This window comes from Scyliorhinus torazame, chromosome 8 (assembly GCF_047496885.1).
Source record: "Scyliorhinus torazame isolate Kashiwa2021f chromosome 8, sScyTor2.1, whole genome shotgun sequence".
Taxonomy (NCBI): Eukaryota; Metazoa; Chordata; class Chondrichthyes; order Carcharhiniformes; family Scyliorhinidae; genus Scyliorhinus; species Scyliorhinus torazame.
Window position 1 is genome coordinate 247710169 of NC_092714.1, and position 21893 is coordinate 247732061.

The 21893-nt window shown below is 47.4% G+C and overlaps 1 protein-coding gene across 1 annotated transcript in view; it reads right to left on the reverse strand.

The window, feature by feature from the left end:
* Positions 1-21893, reverse strand: part of ntsr1 (neurotensin receptor 1 (high affinity)) — a 149697-nt gene that overhangs the window by 38888 nt on the left and 88916 nt on the right. The window contains exon 2 of the mRNA XM_072515063.1: positions 20477-20678. Coding sequence (XP_072371164.1) covers positions 20477-20678 — 202 coding nt within the window. The remainder of the gene's footprint in view (positions 1-20476; positions 20679-21893) is intronic.

The following is a 21893-nucleotide window of genomic DNA, read 5'->3' on the forward strand; positions in this document are numbered from 1 at the left end:
GGGTCACATATCGAGGGAGGCACCACTACTTTGAGGCGGCGGATGAAGCGTGGACTTTTATTGTGGAAGAAAAACTGGAATGAGCGGGTTATTAAAAAGAACGTTTGAACAAAGTGGTGGGGCGAATGTGGGGGGCAAAGAGGGGGGTTAAAAAGGGGGGAAAGAGGAGTTTTATGTACTAATCCTGCGATGTGGTAACTTTTCTCTCTTCTACAGGTGGTGATGGGGGGAGGAGGGGAGGTGGAGGAGATGGGGCGTTGGCCATTGGGGGCGGGGCCAAGGGAGAAGGTTCCCGCGCTATGATAATCATGGCGGGAATAGAGAAGCAGGAAGGAGGGGGCGTCGCACGGTGCGAGCCGAGGTCACGGGGGGAAGCCGAGGTCGGCCAGAGTTTGCTGACTTCTGGGAGCAACATGGGGGGAGTAATTATGCTAGCGGGGGATCTAGCGGGGTGGGTGGGAGGGGGGAATTACTGGGTTGCTACTGCTGGGGAGAGGGGGGAGCTGGTATGGGAGGGGATGGGCGGGGGGGCACCGCCTGGGGGAGATACAGCTGCGTGGGAACCGGGTGAGGAGCTGGAAAAAGGTGATGGCTAATCGACAAGGGGGGGGGGGTAGGAAGCCCCCCAACCCGGCTGATCACGTGGAACGTGAGAGGGCTGAACGGGCCGATAAAGAGGGCACGGGTACTCGCACACCTTAAGAAACTTAAGGCAGATTTGGTTATGTTACAGGAAACGCACCTGAAACTGATAGACCAGGTTAGGCTACGCAAAGGATGGGTGGGGCAGGTGTTCCATTCGGGGCTAGATGCGAAAAACAGGGGGGTGGCTATATTAGTGGGGAAGCGGGTAATGTTCGAGGCAAAGACTATAGTGGCGGATAACGGGGGCAGATACGTTATGGTGAGTGGCAAACTACAGGGGGAGACGGTGGTTTTGGTAAACGTATATGCCCCGAACTGGGATGATGCCAATTTTATGAGGCGGTTGCTAGGACGCATTCCGGACCTGGAGATGAGAAAGCTGATAATGGGGGGAGATTTTAATACGGTGTTGGAACCAGGGCTGGATAGGTCGAAGTCCAGGACTGGAAGGAGGCCGGCAGCAGCCAAGGTACTTAAAGATTTTATGGAGCAGATGGGAGGTGTAGACCCGTGGAGATTTAGCAGACCTAGGAGTAAGGAGTTCTCGTTTTTCTCCTATGTCCATAAAGTCTACTCGCGAATAGACTTTTTTGTGCTGGGAAGGGCGTTGATCCCGAAGGTGAGGGGAACGGAGTATACGGCTATAGCCATTTCGGATCACGCTCCACACTGGGTAGACTTGGAGATAGGGGAGGAAACAGGAGGGCGCCCACCCTGGAGAATGGACATGGGACTAATGGCAGATGAGGGTGTGTGTCTAAGGGTGAGGGGGTGCATTGAAAAGTACTTGGAACTCAATGATAATGGGGAGGTCCAGGTGGGAGTGGTCTGGGAGGCGTTGAAGGCGGTGGTTAGAGGGGAGCTGATATCAATAAGGGCACTTCAAAGGAAGCAGGAGAGTAAGGAACGGGAGCGGTTGCTGCAAGAACTTTTGAGGGTGGACAGACAATATGCGGAAGAACCGGAGGAGGGACTGTACAGGGAAAGGCAAAGGCTACATGTAGAATTTGACTTGCTGACTACGGGCACTGCAGAGGCACAATGGAGGAAGGCACAGGGTGTACAGTACGAATATGGGGAGAAGGCGAGCAGGTTGCTGGCACACCAATTGAGGAAAAGGGGAGCAGCGAGGGAAATAGGGGGAGTGAGGGATGAGGAAGGAGAGATGGAGCGGGGAGCGGAGAGAGTGAATGGAGTGTTCAAGACATTTTATAAAAAATTATATGAAGCTCAACCCCCGGATGGGAGGGAGAGAATGATGGGCTTCTTGGATCGGCTGGAATTTCCCAAGGTGGAAGAGCAGGAAAGGGTGGGACTGGGAGCACAGATCGAGGTAGAAGAAGTGGTGAAAGGAATTAGGAGCATGCAGGCGGGAAAGGCCCCGGGACCGGATGGATTCCCAGTCGAATTCTATAGAAAATATGTGGACTTGCTCGCCCCGGTATTGACGAGGACCTTTAATGAGGCAAAGGAAAGGGGACAACTGCCCCCGACTATGTCTGAAGCAACGATATCGCTTCTCTTAAAGAAGGAAAAGGACCCGCTACAATGCGGGTCCTATAGACCTATTTCCCTCCTAAATGTAGATGCCAAGATCCTGGCCAAGGTAATGGCAATGAGAATAGAGGAATGTGTCCTGGGGGTGGTCCACGAGGACCAAACTGGGTTTGTGAAGGGGAGACAGCTGAACACGAATATACGGAGGCTGTTAGGGGTAATGATGATGGCCCCACCAGAGGGGGAAACGGAGATAGTAGTGGCGATGGATGCCGAGAAAGCATTTGATAGAGTGGAGTGGGATTATTTATGGGAGGTGTTGAGGAGATTTGGTTTTGGAGAGGGGTATGTTAGATGGGTGCAGCTGTTGTATAGGGCCCCGATGGCGAGCGTGGTCACGAATGGACGGGGATCTGCATATTTTCGGCTCCATAGAGGGACAAGGCAGGGATGCCCTCTGTCCCCATTATTGTTTGCACTGGCGATTGAGCCCCTGGAGATAGCGTTGAGGGGTTCCAAGAAGTGGAGGGGAGTACTTAGAGGAGGAGAAGAACACCGGGTATCTTTGTATGCGGACGATTTGCTACTATACGTGGCAGACCCGGCGGAGGGGATGCCAGAAATAATGCGGATACTTGGGGAGTTTGGGGATTTTTCAGGGTATAAATTGAACATGGGGAAAAGTGAGTTGTTTGTGGTGCATCCAGGGGAGCAGAGTAGAGAAATAGAGGACCTACTGTTGAGGAAGGTAACAGGGGACTTTCGTTACCTGGGGATCCAGATAGCCAAGAATTGGGGCACATTGCATAGGTTAAATTTAACGCGGTTGGTGGAACAAATGGAGGAGGATTTTAACAGATGGGATATGGTATCCCTGTCACTGGCAGGGAGGGTGCAGGCGGTTAAGATGGTGGTCCTCCCGAGATTCCTCTTTGTGTTTCAGTGCCTCCCGGTGGTGATCACGAGGGCTTTTTTTAAAAGGATTGAAAAGAGCATCATGGGTTTTGTGTGGGCCAGGAAGACCCCGAGAGTGAGGAAGGGATTCTTACAGCGTAGCAGGGATAGGGGGGGGGGGGGGGGGCTGGCACTACCGAGCCTAAGTGAGTATTATTGGGCCGCTAATATTTCAATGGTGAGTAAGTGGATGGGAGAGGAGGAGGGAGCGGCGTGGAAGAGATTAGAGAGGGCGTCCTGTAGGGGGACTAGCCTACAGGCTATGGTGACAGCCCCATTGCCGTTCTCACCGAGGAACTACACCACAAGCCCGGTGGTGGTGGCTACACTGGAGATTTGGGGACAGTGGAGACGGCATAGGGGAAAGACTGGAGCCTTGGGGGGGGTCCCCGATAAGAAACAACCATAGGTTTGCCCCGGGGGGAATGGATGGGGGATATGGAACGTGGCAAAGAGAAGGAATAACGCAACTGAAAGATCTGTTTGTGGATGGGAAGTTCGCGAGTCTGGGAGCGCTGACCGAGAAATATGGGTTGCCCCAAGGGAATGCATTCAGGTATATGCAACTGAGGGCTTTTGCGAGGCAACAGGTGAGGGAATTCCCGCAGCTCCCGACACAAGAGGTGCAGGACAGAGTGATCTCAAAGACATGGGTGGGGGATGGTAAGGTGTCAGATATATATAGGGAAATGAGGGACGAAGGGGAGACTATGGTAGATGAACTAAAAGGGAAATGGGAAGAAGAGCTGGGGGAGGAGATCGAGGAGGGGCTGTGGGCAGATGCCCTAAGCAGGGTAAACTCGTCGTCCTCGTGTGCCAGGCTAAGCCTGATTCAGTTTAAGGTATTACACAGGGCGCATATGACTGGAGCACGGCTCAGTAAATTCTTTGGGGTGGAGGATAGGTGTGCGAGGTGCTCGAGAAGCCCAGCGAATCATACCCATATGTTTTGGTCATGCCCGGCACTACAGGGGTTTTGGATGGGGGTGACAAAGGTGCTTTCAAAAGTAGTGGGGGTCCGGGTCGAACCAAGCTGGGGGTTGGCTATATTTGGGGTTGCACAAGAGCCGGGAGTGCAGGAGGCGAGAGAGGCCGATGTTTTGGCCTTTGCGTCCTTAGTAGCCCGGCGCAGGATATTGTTAATGTGGAAAGAAGCCAAGCCCCCGGGGGTGGAGACCTGGATAAATGACATGGCAGGGTTTATAAAGCTAGAGCGGATTAAGTTCGTTCTAAGGGGGTCGGCTCAAGGGTTCACCAGGCGGTGGCAACCGTTCGTCGAATACCTCGCAGAAAGATAGATGGAATGGAAAAAAGAAGGCAGCAGCAGCAGCCCAGGAGCGGGGGGGGGGGGGGGGGGGGGGGGAGGAGGAAGCAGAAGGACTCTCAGGGTTGTTAATATATACTGTATAATATGTATAGGTCGTTGCGACAGATAATTATATATTGGACTGTTAAATTATATTTTTGGAGAGTGTTACTTGTGATAAGGCAGTTGCCAATTAGGGTTAGTTTTCATTTTTGTTATTTATTATTTATTCATTTTTTGTTTATAAAATAGGTCATTGTTATTTGTGTTGTTATAATATTGTGTAAAGGATGCACAATGTACTGTGTTGGTTGACCAAAAATTTTCAATAAAATATTTATTAAAAAAAATATATATATTCTTGTGGGTATTTAAATTCTGCAGCAGTTTTGAGATTTGACATTTCAGTGGTGTTGAATATCAAATAAGGTTCACCCGGAGTTATTCCTGAAGGGACATGGTCTTACACCTTTCTTTCTCTGAATCATTTTCAAAGATCTCATTATATGTTTTGAATCTCTTCACCAGTTCCGGGGGTTAAAAATCATAGTATATTATGTTTGCACTGAGTGCTGAATTTGGTACATTTGAGTGCTATAGTGAGAGTTTGGTGACCGAGGGAGTATAAGGGTTCATTTTTATCTAAAGTCTAGTCTTTCTTTTATTTAGTTAAATAACTTAAAAGTTGCTGTTTGGTTTAGAAGAAGGAGAATTTTCAATCAGCTTTAAACAAAGGTTCTACTTGTAGGTACTTGCAGCTGGAGCTTGTTAATTACTTAATTGGATTAGGCCAGTTTTCAGAGGCTAGATTCACAGTATAAAAGTGATCCACCTACAGTGCAGACTTTGTTTGCACTGAGTGCTGAATTTGGTGCATTTGAGTGCTATCGTGAGAGTTTGGTGACTGAGGGAGTGCTGAATTTGGTGCATTTGAGTGCTATAGTGAGAGTTTGGTGACTGAGGGAGTTAGGTGAGGAGGGAGTAAGGTGCTCCTTTCATTTAATTTCCTACATTTCCTCAAAGAGCGAGAAGGGAGCCAGTTTACAGGGAGTGCAGCTGACTGGGAGCAGAATCGGAGTGCGGAGGTCCAGTTGGTCCACAGGGCAGCTATATTCTGTAAGATAAGAGGGGATGGAGGCAAGGCCAGTTGGATGCTTCTCCTTTAGGATGTGGGTCGTGAGGGATACCACCGGTGTTCCCGCTGACAAAACCTGCAGGAAGTGCACCCAACTCCAGCTCCTCAGAGACCGTGTTAGGGAACTGGAGCTGGAGCTGGTTGAACTTCGGATCATCCGGGAGGCAGAGGGGGTTATAGAGAAGAGTTACAGGGAAGTAACCACATCCAAGGTACAGGACAAGACTAGCTGGGTTACAGTCAGGGGAAAGAAAACAAACAGACAGACAGTGCAGGGATCCCTCGTGGCCGTTCCCCTTCAAAACAAGTATACCATTTTGGATGCTGTTGGGGGGGGGGGGGAGATGACCTACCGGGGAAGGCCCTAGTGACCAGGTCTCTGGCACTGAGTCTGGCTCTGGGGCTCAGAAGGGAAGGGGGGAGAATAGAAAAGCAATAGTAATCGGAGATTCAATGGTTAGGGGAATATATAGGAGATTCTGTGGTCGCGAGCGAGACTGCCGGAAGGTATGTGTAGCACCATCGATCACACACGAGGCGAGACGTAGAGAACTTCAATCGAGGCTTTATTGAGCAGACTTGTTCAGACTTGTTCCCCAGCAGCTCAGTCACAGAATGCAGCTGCGGGGAGTAAACCGGGTTCTTATACCTCGCCTATCTGGGTGGAGCCCAGTAGGCGGCAGATCCAATCGGGACCCAGCATCTGTCCTCCAATAGCTTATCGGCATTCATGGTGTACCGTATTACCCCAAATACATACCACCACAGTATGTTGCCTCCCGGGTGCCAGGGCCAGGGATGTCTCGGATCGTGTCTTCAGGATCCTTAAGGGGGAGGGGGAGCACCCAGAAGTCGTGGTGCACATTGGTACCAACGACGTAGGTAGGAAAAGGGGTGTGGAGGTAATAAATGAGTTTAGGGAGTTAGGCTGGAAGTCAAAAGCCAGGGCAGACAGAGTTGTCATCTCTGGTTTGTTGCCAGTGCCACGTGATAGCGAGGCTAGGAATAGGGAGAGAGTGCAGCTGAACACGTGGCTGCAGGAATGGTGTAGGGGGGGAGGGCTTCAGGTATTTGGATAATTGGAGCGCATTCTGGGGAAGGTGGGATATGTACTAGCAGGACGGGTTGCACCTGAACCAGAGGGGCACCAATATCCTGGGAGGGAGGTTTTCTAGTACTCTTCAGGAGGGTTTAAACTAATTTGGCAGGGGAATGGGAACCGGATTTGTAGTCCAGTAACTAAGGTAGCCGATATTCAGGACGCCCAAGCATGTAGTGAGGCAGTGGGGAAGGGAACACTGACAAAGGAGAGTACTTGCAGGCACGGAGATGGGTTGAAGTGTGTATACTTCGACGCAAGTAGCATCAGGAATAAGGGACGGGATTCTCAGACCCTCCGCTGGGTCGGAGAATCGCCGGGGGCTGGCGTGAATCCCGCCCCCGCCGGTTGCCGAATTCTCCGGCACCGGATATTCGGCAGGGGTGGGAATCGCGCCGCGCCGTTTGGCGGCCCCGCCCCCCGGGGATTCTCCGGCCCGCGATGGGCCGAAGTCCCGCTGCTGGAATGCCTGTCCAGCCGGCGAGAATCAAACCACCTCTCTTACCGGCGGGACAAGGTGGCGCGGGCAGGCTGCGGGGTCCTGGGGGGGGGGGGGGGGCGCGGGGCAATCTGGCCCCGGGGGGTGCCCCCACGGTGGCCTGGCCCGCGATCGGGTCCACCGATCCCCGGGCGGGCCTGTGCCGTGGGGGCACTCTTTTCCTTCCGCCTTCGCCATGGTCTCCACTATGGCGGAGGCGAAAGAGACCCCCTCCACTGCGGATGCGAGGGGATGCCGTGAGCGGCCGCTGACGCTCCTGCGCATGCGCGCACGGCAGTCATTTCCGCGCCAGCTGGCGGGGCACGAAAGGCCTTTCCCACCAGCTGGCGGGGCGGAAATCAGTCCGGCGCGGGCCTAGCCCCTCAAGATGAGGGCTCGGCCCCTCAAAATGCGGATAATTCCGCACCTTTGGGGTGGCGCGATGCCGGACTGATTCGCGCCGTTTTTGGCACCGGTCGGCGGACATCGCGTCGATTGGGGAGAATACCGCCCAAGGTGGGTGAACTTAAGGCATGGATCGGTACTTGGGACTACGATGTGGTGGCCATCGCGGAAACTTGGATAGAAGAGGGGCAGAAATGGTTGTTGGAGGTCCCTGGTTATAGATGTTTCAATAAGATTAGGGAGGGTGGTAAAAGAAGTGGGGGGGGGGGGGGTAGCATTGTTAATTAGAGATAGTATAACAGCTGCAGAAAGGCAGTTCGAAGAGTATCTGCCCGCTGAGGTAGTATGGGTGGAAGTCAGAAATAGGAAAGGAGCAGTCACCTTGTTGGGAGTTTTCTATAGGCCCACCAATAGTAGCAGAGATGTGGAGGAACAGATTGGGAAACAGATTTTGGAAAGGTGCAGAAGTCACAGGGTAGTAGTCATGGGTGACTTCAACTTCCCAAACATTGAGTGGAAACTCTTTCGATCAAATAGTTTGGATGGGGTGGTGTTCGTGCAGTGTGTCCAGGAAGCTTTTCTGACACAGCATGTAGATTGTCCGATCAGAGGGGAGGCCATATTGGATTTGGTACTTGGTAATGAACCAGGGCAAGTGATAGATTTGTTAGTGGGGGAGCATTTTGGAGATATGAAAGTCGCTTATTGTCACGAGTAGGCTTCAAATGAAGTTACTGTGAAAAGCCCCTAGTCGCCACATTCCGGCGCCTGTTAGGGGAGGCTGGTATGGGAATTGAACCGTGCTGCTGGCCCGACTTGGTCTGCTTTAAAAGCCAACGATTTAGCCCTGTGCAATTCTGTGACTTTCACTTTAGTAATGGAGAGGGCACCCGTTTCCAACCCCGGTCGGTTCGACACCCCGAATATGGCCTCCTGAGGGCCCGGGTCCAGTTTCACGTGCACCACTTTAGAGATTACCCTAAAAACCTCCTTCCAGTAATCCTCCAGCTTTGGACAGGACCAAAGCATATGAACATGATTTGTGCCCCCCTCCCCGCAACGTTCACACACATCTTCTACCCACTCAAAGAGCGGACTCATCCTCGCCCTTGTGAGGTGTGCTCTATATACCACCTTCAGCTGTACCCCAACCTCGCTCACGAGGTGGAGGCATTCACTCTCTGGAACACCTCACACCAGAAACCCTCCTCCATAACCTCTCCCAACTCTTCCTCCCATATTGCTTTGATCCCTTCCAGTGGTGCATTCTCCTCTTCTAAAATAGCCCCATAAACCGCCGACACTACTCCCTTCTCCAGTCCCCTATCGTCAGCACCTCCTCTAACAATGTGGAGGCCTGCTCTATCAGGAAGCTCTGTATCTCCTTCCTGGCAAAATCTCGAACCTGCACGTGTCTAAATATTTCCCCCTGCTCCAGCGCATACCTCGCTCCCAGCTCCTTCAATGCTACAAACCAACCCCCAAGAAACAAATCTTTTAGTGTCTTAATCCCCATCTCCTCCCATTTCTGAAAATTGCCGTCCCATTTCCCTGGTTTGACGATATGTTATGCAGCATATTAATTTATAGCGTCACGGCTGGACAGATATTACGATATATACAAACACACATCTGTACAGACAGAGTGAACATCTGGAAAATAATACTTTTGGTAAGCAAAGGCCTACAACAGCGACTATGTTAAGTTTCTGAAAGACACAAGCTGCTTTATGGAGACGCAGAGTCGAGAGCTCTCAGAGACAATGACTAAAATAAGCTCAGATTGTAACCAGAGAGAGGTTCTCGTGACACTGCTGCTGGGTGAAATCATAGAGTATCATAGATATACTGGATGTGAACGAATAGAGGTTGCCACAGGGACAGAAGGGGCAAGTACTTAACCCTCCATCGCTCTTCTGAAAACTCTCTCGTCCTAGCTGAACGGCTTGAGGTTTGAAACCCCGCCAGAGACCTCATTGCTGGAAACCTAGATGTTGTAAAGGAGGATTCCAAATCTACACCACTATCTGCAAGAGAAAACAATCAACTGGCCACCACTGCAGAGTGACTGTTCCAACGAGAAACCCCAATATCAGAAAGCTTCGAGGGAAGTGACCCCTTTAGTTGCAAACCAAAATCCAGACAACCTGTGAATAATTATTTTCTGACTTTTTACTTGGCTAATTTATAAGATCTGATCGTCTGTTAAGTTTTACCTCTTTTTTGCATGCTTGGCAGAGGGAGAGGATGGTATGTGTGTATATTTTTGCATGAGTGGGAAGTTCAGTATATTTGTACATTTTTTTCAACCTTTTTGTTCATAATTTCTGCATCTTTACCTGGGTGAGCTTTAATAATCAAACAATCTCTTTATTGGCCAATTTAAGAAATCTGGTTGGCTTATTTCTTGCACAGAGCTGTACACATTTAAGTAAATATATTGAATGGGTTAGATCACCTCCTTCTGAATTCAAACATTTGTTGTAACCAACTCAGGAGTGGGATAAAGAAAGGAGCCATCGCTCCCAATTTAGTCATAACAGATATTTGGGCACTTATGTTTGGCATTTGAACACTTAAAACGAACAAGAGTAATTGGAAATGGGAACTCAATGATCCCCTAGACATAATTTAAAAATTTAAGTACAGTTTTCTTGTGCACTCGAGTGATTCCATGCTAACTAAAATGACACTTTTGAGGCTAACATGATTTCAGAACAGAGTGAAATAATTTGGAACAGTTCAAAGGCATAATCCACTGACACTTTGAGAAGTGTGGCTAGTAGTAATGATAGAATTTTGACCAAAAACTAGGGAACAAGAAATTCAAAGACAAGTGGCAGCAGTCTTTAAATTAAATTGGAAGAGTTGGAGTTAAGCATAGAACCAGAAATGGAAAATCTCACTTCAGCAAAAGTACCGTTGGAACAAAAGAAGCTGGGGCTTGAATTGCAGGGGAGTGAAAAGGAGCGAAAGAGGCAGGATAGAGAAAAGGGAAAGAGAAAGGGCATTTCAATGAAAAAAGAGAAAAAAAAAATTTCAAAGAAAGTAAGTGGCAGGAATGGAGGAAATAAAGAGGATTTCAATTAAAACAGCTTCAACTAAGAGGGGAGACTGCCCTGCACTCCGACTGTGGCAGCTGGGGACTCAGTCGCGCAGCCGAGTTCCCGAAGGATGGGACCACACGCGACCGATGCCGTCAGGAACTCAGCCGGTGGGGGTGGAGCACACGGGTGGCGGGCCTCAGGCAAAAGCGGCGCCGCCCCCGATTTGGTCGGGAACTGTGATTCTCCGGCCGATCGCCGAACGCGATTTCGGCGTCGCCGACAGGAGAATCCACCCCCCCCCCCCCTCTGTGAGGACATATGTGGAGAACCCAAAGGTTTGAAAAGCTACCTAAGCAGGCGAGGCAACTGATAAATTTGCCCTGCTCCATAAGCCCTTACCCCAAGGGAAACCCTTTTTCCATCACCTCCACAAGCCCGAGAAGAATAGAAGGTGGGAGGGTGAAAAGAAGGTGAACAGCTGGGTGAGAAGAGAAAGCTGGGAAAGCAAGAGGGAGCAGGACAAAAAGGAAAGTGCTGAGTGTCAGAGTGATGTCCAGAAGCCGACGTGATTTTGTTCCAACAAGATCGACTACCTTTGTGCTGACTGCCGGAAGTTATGGGGAAAGCCCTTCTCTATTTCTTCAAGCTAAATCTTCCAATGGCTTTTACGATCAAAACAAAAAATGGTTTTTCATGAGATAGGCCTTCTTTAACTTGGTGGTTACCAGCATGTGCAACATTTTTAAAGTTCATATTGCAAGCATTTATTCCATTTAAAGCTAGTTCCCATATAATAGAATGTCACAGTCCATGATTCAGTACACTGCTCTTTACATGGCATCTGCCCAAATACCACAATTTGGCATAACGAGGATGAATTAATGCTCCCGGTTGACCGATGGGAAAGCTATGATCACAGAGAAAGTGGATCGGAAGTAGGTTTAAAACACTCTGAATGACATAGTCCTGTGAGTGCAATGCTATAGTGAGAATATAAATCATCGGGTGAATGATGCCGTTCCCCGGCAGTATATTTGAAGGCAGGAGGTGCATAAATAAAAAGTAGGTGGCCAAGCCATCAACTTTCGCCCACCCTGACATGTCCTCCATATTATGAGAAATGGATAAGGAAGCCCACCCAGCGTTATGCCGATTGAGATTCCCAAATGGAGCAGGAATGTTCCCCTTAAGGACCTCATTGCACCTCAACCGCTGTAATACCTATGGCTAGGGAAGGCGCAAATAAGGCGGCCAGCTCAGGAGCTTTGACAGTGCGGCAGGTCTCCATGCCCATTGGGGACCCCCCCCCCCCGCAACTTGCAAAGTGGTACTCCCCACATTTGTGCCTCATCCCCAGGCCTCTAAAACCAATACCCCCTTACCCTGAGTTGCTGTGGTCTCCAAACTCTGCCCACCCACAATGCCTAGACTTAACTACAAGTCCAGGAGACATCTTGCTTGGGACTGCCTATAATCTCAGCAGTGGTCAGCACATCTCTTCGGGGGCTGTTGTGTCTCCAGAGTTACTGGCCAATTTGATTTGCCGGCAGCTCTCTGAGGCAGGTCTTCCTGCGCCTGAGGTGCAGAAGCTGGACTCTCAAGTCATTAAGGCCCCTTCCGGTGTATTATCACTGTGGAGCAGCCAGCTTTCTAGACTGCAGCCCTTTCAGTTATTTAAAATGCCTTTTGTTCCAGTTTTGTTTGCACTCCAGCCCCACACTCCTGATCTATGGGCACCGAGTGCAAAGAGGGATGGTGAAGGAGGAGAACCTCCTCATGAACCTGCCAAACTTGCCATCAACGGGTCCAGGCAGCGGGCGATTGACGGGGTCATCCAACCCGACTGTTTGTGCCCCTACCCCAGCTACATTCACGATTGAGTGTCCCTGGAGAGGGAACATGCGGTGTCCATTGGCACCCTCGAGACCTTCCTTGCCCGTTGATCGTTGCAGGGGCTGGGGTGTCTTATTGACCGCTCTAATCACATTTTAGATTGATATTTTAAGTCCCATTTGTGATTCGCTTTTTGCTTAAGACAGTTTCCCTTTAAGGGACTGTCCTTTTAATGTGTCCCTCAGTTTATTTGATTTAGTTTACTTGATTATTTTTGTTGATCAAAATAGTTGGACAGAGATTATTTGCTCTGGTTTGGATAATCTGACTCCCTGTAAAAATCCACTTCTGTAGATCTCAGTGATGAATGTCAATTTTGGACAATAAAATATCAATGACTTACCCTATTACCCTACGATGTGGTGGCCATCACGGAAACTTGGACAGAAGAGGGGCAGAAATGGTTGTTGGAGGTCCCTGGTTATAGATGCTTCAATAAGATTAGGGAGGGTGGTAAAAGAGGTGGGGGGGGGGGGGTGGCATTATTAATTAGAGATAGTATAACAGCTGCAGAAAGGCAGTTCGAGGAGTATCACCCTATTGAGGTAGTATGGGTTGAAGTCAGAAATAGGAAAGGAGCAGTCACCTTGTTAGGCGTTTTCTATAGGCCCCCCAATAGTAACAGAGATGTGGAGGAACAGATTGGGAAACAGATTTTGGAAAGGTGCAGAAGTCATAGGGTAGTAGTCATGGGCGACTTTAACTTCCCAAATATTGAGTGGAAACTCTTTAGATCAAATAGTTTGGATGAGGTGGTGTTTGTGCAGTGTGTCCAGGAAGCTTTTCTAACACAGTATGTAGATTGTCCGACCAGAGGAGGGGCAATATTGGATTTAGTACCTGATAATGAACCAGGGCAAGTGATAGATTTGTTAGTGGGGGAGCATTTTGGAGATAGTGACCACAATTCTGTGACTTTCACTTTAGTAATGGAGAGGGATAGGTACGTGCAACAGGGCAAGGTTTACAATTGGGGGAAGGGTAAATACGATGTTGTCAGACAAGAATTGAAGTGCATAAATTGGGAACATAGGTTGTCAGGGAAGGACAGAAGTGAAATGTGGAACTTGTTCAAGGAACAGATACTACGTGTCCTTGATATGTATGTCCCTGTCAGGCAGGGAAGAGATGGTCGAGTGAGGGAACCATGGTTGACAAGAGAGGTTGAATGTCTTGTTAAGAGGAAGAAGGAGACTTAAGTAAGGCTGAGGAAACAAGGTTCAGATAGGGCGCTGGAGGGATACAAGATAGCCAGGAGGGAACTGAAGAAAGGGATTAGGAGAGCTAAGAGAGGGCATGAACAATCCTTGGTGGGTAGGATCAAGTAAAACCCCAAGGCATTTTACACATACGTGAGAAATATGAGAATGACTAGAGCGAGGGTAGGTCCGATCAAGGACAGTAGCGGGAGATTGTGTATTGAATCTGAAGAGATAGGAGAGGTCTTGAACGAGTACTTTTCTTCAGTATTTACAAATGAGAGGGGCGCTATTGTTGGAGAGGACAGTGTGAAACAAATTGGTAAGCTCGAGGAAATACTTGTTAGGAAGGAAGATGTGTTGGGCATTTTGAAAAACTTGAGGATAGACAAGTCCCCCGGGCCTGATGGGATATATCCAAGGATTCTATGGGAAGCAAGAGATGAAATTGCAGAGCCGTTGGCAATGATCTTTTCGTCCTCACTGTCAACAGGGGTGGTACCAGGGGATTGGAGAGTGGTGAATGTCGTGCCCCTGTTCAGAAAAGGGAATAGGGATAACCCTGGGAATTACAGGCTAGTTAGTCTTACTTCGGTGGTAGGCAAAGTAATGGAAAGGGTACTGAGGGATAGGGTTTCTGAGCATCTGAAAAGACACTGCTTGATTAGGGATAGTCAGCACGGACTGGTGAGGGGTAGGTCTTGCCTTACAAGTCTTATTGAATTCTTTGAGGAGGTGACCAAGCATGTGGATGAAGGTAAAGCAGTGGATGTAGTGTACATAGATTTTAGTCAGGCATTTGATAAGGTTCCCCATGGTAGGCTTATGCAGAAAGTAAGGAGGCATGGGATAGTGGGAAATCTGGCGAGTTGGATAACAAACTGGCTAACCGATAGAAGTCAGAGAGTGGTGGTGGATGGCAAATATTCAGCCTGGATCCCAGTTACCAGTGGCGTACCGCTGGGATCAGTTCTGGGTCCTCTGCTGTTTGTGATTTTCATTAATGACTTGGATGAGGGAGTTGAAGGGTGGGTCAGTAAATTTGCAGGCGATACGAAGATTGGTGGAGTTGTGGATAGTGAGGAGAGGGCTGTTGTCGGCTGCAAAGAGACATAGATCGGATGCAGAGCTGGGCTGAGAAGTGGCAGATGGAGATTAACCCTGAAAAGTGTGAGGTTGTCCATCTTGGAAGGACAAATATGAATGCGGAATACAGGGTTAACGGTAGGGTTCTTGGCAATGTGGAGGAGCAGAGAGATCTTGGGGTCTATGTTCATACATCTTTGAAAGTTGCCACTCAAGTGGCTAGAGCTGTGAAGAAGGCATATGGTGTGCAAGCGTTCATTAATTTAAGAGCCGTGAGGTGATGATGCAGCTGTACGAAACCTTGGTAAGGTCACATTTGGAGTACTGTGTACAGTTCTGGTCGTCTCATTTTAGGAAGGATGTGGAAGCTTTGGAAAAGGTGCAAAGGAGATTTACCAGGATGTTGCCTGGAATGGAGAGTAGGTCTTACGAGGAAAGGTTGAGGGTGCTAGGCCTTTTCTCATTAGAACGGAGAAGGATGAAGGGCGACTTGATAGAGGTTTATAAAATGATCAGGGGATTAGATAGAGTAGACAGTCAGAGACTTTTTCCCTGGGTGGAGCAAACCATTACAAGGGGACATAAATTTAAGGTGAATGGTGGAAGATATAGGGGGGGATGTCAGAGGTAGGTTCTTTACCCAGAGAATAGTGGGGGCATGGAATGCACTGTCTGTGGAAGTAGTTGAGTCGGAAACATTAGGGACCTTCAAGCAGCTATTGGATAGGTACATGGATCATGGTAGAATGATATAGTGTAGATTAATTTGTTCTTAAGGGCAGCACGGTAGCATTGTGGATAGCATAATTGCTTCACAGCTCCAGGGTCCCAGGTTCGATTCCGGCTTGGGTCACTGTCTGTGCGGAGTCTGCACATCCTCCCCGTGTATGCGTGGGTTTCCTCCGGGTGTTCCGGTTTCCTCCCACAATCCAAAGATGTGCAGGTTAGGTTGATTGGCCATGATAAATTGCCCTTAGTGTCCAAAATTGTCGTTAGTGTTGGGTGGGGTTACTGGGTTATGGGGATGGGGTGGAGGTGTTGACCTTGGGTGGGGTGCTCTTTCCAAGAGCTGGTGCGGACTCGATGGGCCGAATGGCCTCCTTCTGCACTGTAAATTCTATGATAATCTATGATTAATCTGGGACAAAGGTTCGGCACAACATCGTGGGCCGAAGGACCTGTTCTGTGCTGTATTTTTCTACGTTCAATGTTCTATTACTGTGAGGCTGCTAGACCTGCAGTCTCCCAGCTGCAATAACACTAGACAAGAGGGCTCTTTGATAACACACGGGAGGGCTGTAACCACATACCATTGCTGTACAGATAACAGCTCAGGACTGCAAATGTGTCCAGATTGGAGCAATAACTCACTCCTTAAGGGCCAGACCCTCGAGGACTACAGACATGTGCTTATTGATAGGGTAGCTATATGTACGTGCCATTGTTAATCATTGGTTTATGAAATTAGGCAAATATAGATTTTTCTGTAATTGGTCAGATACGACTGTGAGAAACCAATGAAGTAATTAAACCTATTAGCTGTGATTGATTATGTTCGAGGATGTAACTAGTACTGTTGACAAGGGGAAGCCAGTGGATGTGTATATTTGGACTTTCAGGAGAGTTTTGACAAAGTCCCGCCTAAGAGATTAGCATGTAAAATTAAAGCGCATAGGGTTCGGAAGAGTGTATTGAGATGGATAGAAAATGGGCTGGCAGACAGGAAACAAAGAGCAGGAATTAATGGGTCTTTTTCAAATTGGCATGCAGTGAATTGTGGGGTACTGCTGGGATGGGTGCTGGGATGCTAGGACTTCAGCTATTCACAGTATATATTGATTTAGATGAGGGAACAAAATAGAATATCTCCAAATTTGCAGATGACACCAAGTTGGGTGGGAGGGTGAGCTGTGAGGAGGATGCAGCGATCCTTCTGTGTGATTTGGACAAGTTGAGTAAGTGGGCAAATGAATGGTAGATGCAGTATAATTTGGAGAAATGCAAGGTTATCCACTTTGGTAGCGAAAACGAGAAGGCAGATTATTATCTGAATGGCCATAAATTAATAAAAGGAATGTGCAATTAGACCTGGGTGTCCTTGTACACCAGTCACTGAAGATAAGCATGCAGGTCCAGTAGGTGGTAAAGAAGGCTAATGGTATGTTGCTCTTCATAGCGAGAGGATTTGAGTACAACAGCAGGGATGTCTTGCTGAAATTATACAAGGCCTTGGTGAGGCCACACATGGAATATTGTGTGCAGTTTTTGACTCCTTATCTGAGGAAGGATGTTCTTGCTCTCGAGGGAGGGCAGCAAAGGTTTGCCAGACTGATTCCTGGGATGGTGAGACCGACATATGAAGAGAGATTGAATCGGTTAGGATTGTATTTGCTGGAGATCGGAAGAATGAGGCGGGATCTCATAGAAACCTATAAAATTCTAACAGGACCAGACAGGGTAGATACAGGAAGGATGTTCCCAATGATGGGTGTGTCCAGAACGAGGGGTCACAGTCTGAGGATACGGGGTAGGCCATTTAGGACAGAGATGAGGAGAAATGTCTTCACCCAGAGAGTGGTTGGCCTGTGGAATTCGTTACCATAGGAAGTAGTTGAGGCCAAAACAGTATGTGTTCAAGAAACAGTTAGATATATTAGTTAGGGTGAAAGGGATCAAAGGCTATGAGGGGAATGTTGGATTAGACTATTGAGTTGGATGATCAGCCATGATCATAATGAAGATGGAGCAGTCTTAAATGGTTGAATGGCCTCTTCCTGCTCCTATTTTCTATGTTTTTATATGTGCAATTTTGATTGGTGAATGCAAATTACTTGTAACTGAAAATGAAAGGTATAATTGCTGATGTATTCCTTTGTTCAGGGAACTTGATGTCACAATATGTGGATATTGTAAAGAATATAAAGGGTTAGTGTAATGCAACTACTCTAGTCACTAGATGGTGCTATAGAGCAACCATATAAATATCACATGCCTCCTTGACTTCTGGGAGAGAGTGGAAGGGAGCCAGACTGAGTAGATGTGAGATAATGTTCTGATAGCATAGTTTAGTGTTGTAGAAGTGTAGTGTATTCTTTACTTATCCAATTCTTTTGTAAATATTTCAATCTAATTAAGTGTAGTGTAATAAATTAGCTTTGTTTGTTAAACATTGCATGCCATTCTTTGTCAACGCTACAACTTCATCACCCTGAAGAACAATACAAAGAACACAACACTTGTGAGCCACGTGTTGGCAGACAAAATCCCTAGCTTTTGCTTGAATAAAGATCTTAAACTAACACTGCCTCATCTGGTCACTCAAGTGGAGCGAGGTACTTCGTAGCCGAATAGCTATATAAAAACCCACAACAATTCCCCATGTTTTTACAAGGTGAAAACAGCTCAACCAATGGTCATGGTTATCAAATGGAATCTATTTACAGGAACACTGGAAAAAAGAGCGGGAATAAACCACATGACCCTTTGAGCCTTCTCTGCCATTCAATGATATCATGGCTGATCAAGGGTTTCAGCTCCACTTTCCTGAGCACTCCCCACATTCCTTGATTACCTGAGAGACCAAAAATCTGTCTCTCCCAGCCTCTAAATGTATTCAACGATGAAACATCCATAACCCTCTGGGGTAGAGAATTCCAAAGATTCACAACAATTTCAGTGAAGTAACTTCACCTCACCTCAGTCCTAAATGATCGGCCCCCTTATGCCAAGAATGTGCCCCCGTGTTTTAGATTCCCTGACCAGTGGAGACAGCTCTCAGCATCCACCTTAACAAGCCCCTTCAGAATCTTGCATGTCTGAATGAGATCGCTTCTCGTTCTTCTAAGCCCCAGAGAATATTAGCCCAATTTACTCAGCCTCTCATCATAGGGTAACCCCCTATCTCAGGGAACAATTTAGTGACCATTCTCTGTACTGCTTCCAATGCAAGTATATCCTTTCTTAAATATGGAGACCAAAACAGCATACAGTAGTCGAGATGTGATCTCAAGAAAACCTAGTACAATTATAGCAGGCCCTCTTTATTCCTGTACTCCAGTTTTGTTGCAATAAAGGCCAACGTGTCATTTTGTTCCGAATTGCTTGCTCCATGTGCACTCTAACGTCTTGCATTCCTTGTATGAGCATACCCAAGTATTTTTGAAAATCAGTACCTACAAGGTTTACACATTTTTTTAAAAAATGGCCTTTGTATTCTTAAAAGTGAATTAACTTCACATTTCCTTACATTGCTTGCTATCTTGTTGCCCATCCTGTTCATATCTTTTCGCAGCCTCTCTATGTCTTCTCCACAGCTTACCTTTCCGCCTAGCTTTGTATCATCATCAAACTTAGATATATTACTCTCTGCTTCTTCACCTAAGTTATTAATATAGATTGTAAATAGCTGAGCCTCCAGCACTGCTCCTTGCGGCATTCCGCTATTCACTGCCTGCAAATTTGAAAAAGCTCTGTGAATGCCCATTCTTTGCTTCCTGTTCATTAACCATCCTCTATCCATGCTAATATTTTAGCCACCTCTCCACGGGCCTCTATCTTGCCTATTAACCTCTTGTGTGGCGCCTTATCAAGTGTCTTTAAAAATCCATGATGTGGAGATGCCGGCGTTGGACTGGGGTGAGCACAGTAAGAAGCCTTACAATACAGGTTAAAGCCCAACAGGTTTGTTTTGAATCACTAGCTTTCGGAGCACAGCTGGGGGGAATCATACGATTCGCCTGAGGAAGGAGCAGTGCTCCGAAAGCTAGTGATCCGAAACAACCCCGTTGGACTTTAACCTGGTGTTGTAAGACTTCTTACTTTAAAAATCCAGGTATACTACATCTATTGGTTCTCCTTTATCTGCCCCATGGATCACATCCTCAAAAAACTCTGATCAATTTGTCAAACAGGATTTCCCTTTTGCAAAACCATGTGGACTTTTTCTGAGGTCGTTGTTGAGATTTCCTTCATACTAAATTCCAACATATTCCTAACAACTGATTTCACGCTAACTGACCTGTAGTTCATTATTTTCTCTTCCCTCCTTTCTTAAAAGGCGCTGTTACAATTTTCAACCTGATGGGACCATTCCCTAATCTAAGGAATTTTGGAAAATCATAGCTCCCCCCATTAAGATAAAAATGTAAATAGGCTTCTACCATTATTAGAATTCTTGGGAATGTGGTTCCTTCCCTATTTAGATTTTGGTGTTTCCGTTAAACCAACTCAGCTGACAGTTCTGTAAACTTGAGTTGGCAAGACTGCCATACATTCTAATCTGTATTTGGATTGTGCTCTAAGAGAACAATTCAATTCTTGCTCACTGCCTTTAAGAGCTACTTTGAGCAGTTGATTTTTATTCAGTTTTACATTGGCAGGAGCTTCCTCTGCTTCCACCAATCAGATGTTACAATTTCAGCAGAGGATTGGTGGAAACCTGTCTATACAGTGTGTCTCAGGCCTGCGCAGTGCTTCTGAAGTTTCCACTGAACTCTGTTCTAATGTACAGCGGCCGAGCAAGAGAAGATCCCAAGGGAATTGCTGGTGGCATTTGGTATGTGCGGCACACAGTTCATATTAACTCGACATAAACACACTTCCCACTGGTCGCGTGCCGCCGGAGTGATATAGAGGAAGGCTGCCTGGCTTCTACAAATGGTCACACATACAAAGCTTTTTCTGAAGGATGCATTTTTCTGTTCATGAATAAACAATGAAAGTGTGATACATACTGAGAACCTTGACTCCATGTCGAAGAGACTGGATACGACTTGGCTCCACTGAAATGGCCAGCGTGGCCTGCTGCCCCTCAATTGTGCATACCCGGCTGTCTTGATCTGCTTGCTTGAACATTGCTATTAGCTGATTGGCGATGATTGTGTTCAAGACTGAAATTATTACCATGGGTAGAACAAAGGAGAGAAATGTATTCACCTACAAATAAGACAAATGGGTTCAATTAGAAAGCAGAAAAATGGCTGTAATTATCAGCAACATAGCTATAGAATGTCCCTGCAAACCCATGAGTTGTGCTTCTTGCAACAATAACTTACATTTAAATAGCACCTTCAACGTAATGAAATGAAGTCCCTGGATGCTTCACAGGAGAGCTGTAGAAGAAATTGTGACATCAAACCACATAAGGAAATGCAAGGTCAGATGACAAAAAGCTTGGTTAAAGAGGTATTGTAGAACCTGCTGGGTTGCATAGACTGAAAACAGCGGAATAATAAGCAGAATGGTTTATGCAACAATCTGAGAAGCTCTTATGTGTTGTTTGCCTGCCCGTGCTGGAGGAGAACTCCCATGCTACTGAAGCATCGCTTCCTGTGTCCACGTCATCCTGATGTACACGTACATGTACACATACATGATGTATACATACATCTCCCCTGTTTAAGTTAACGGAATGTTCCCTTCCAGTCGGGGAACACTTCAGCAGTCAAGGGCATTCAGCCTCTGATCTCCGGGTAAGCGTTCTCCAAGGCGGCCTTCAGGACGCGCGACAATGCAGAATCGCCGAGCAGAAACTTATAGCCAAGTTCCGCACACATGAGTGCGGCCTCAACCAGGACCTGGGATTCATGTCGCATTACATTCATCCCCCACCATCTGGCCTGCGAAATCCTACCAACTGTCCTGGCTTGATACAATTCACACCTCTTTAACCTGGGGTTACCCCATCTCTGGATCTGTAAAGATTTAATCACCTGCTAATGGTCGCATTCCAAGCATTGTTTGGCATCTTTGAATTTGTCAAAATATGTGTTTCTGGAACATACCTCTTCATTCACCTGAGGAAGGAGCAGCGCTCCGAAAGTTAGTGACATCGAAACAAACCTGTTGGACTTTATGGTGTTGTAAGACTTCGTACTGTTTAAGTTAGGACAACCAGTACTACAGGCATATGACAATGTAGGGCAGCAGTGACAGCTTATAATGTACAAAGCACAAACTTGGGCAACAGTACAAACGCTATTTCTAATCTGCAGAGCACTGACGCGGGCTGCTACACCTGGCGCAAGGCCCATCGCCTTTTTACCCATTGTCTCACCCATGCCTTTCTAAAAAACACAATCCATACATAGACTAGATCAGTACTTAGTCCTTGAACTTTAAATTCGACCTGCACACTTGCCCTGAGCATGT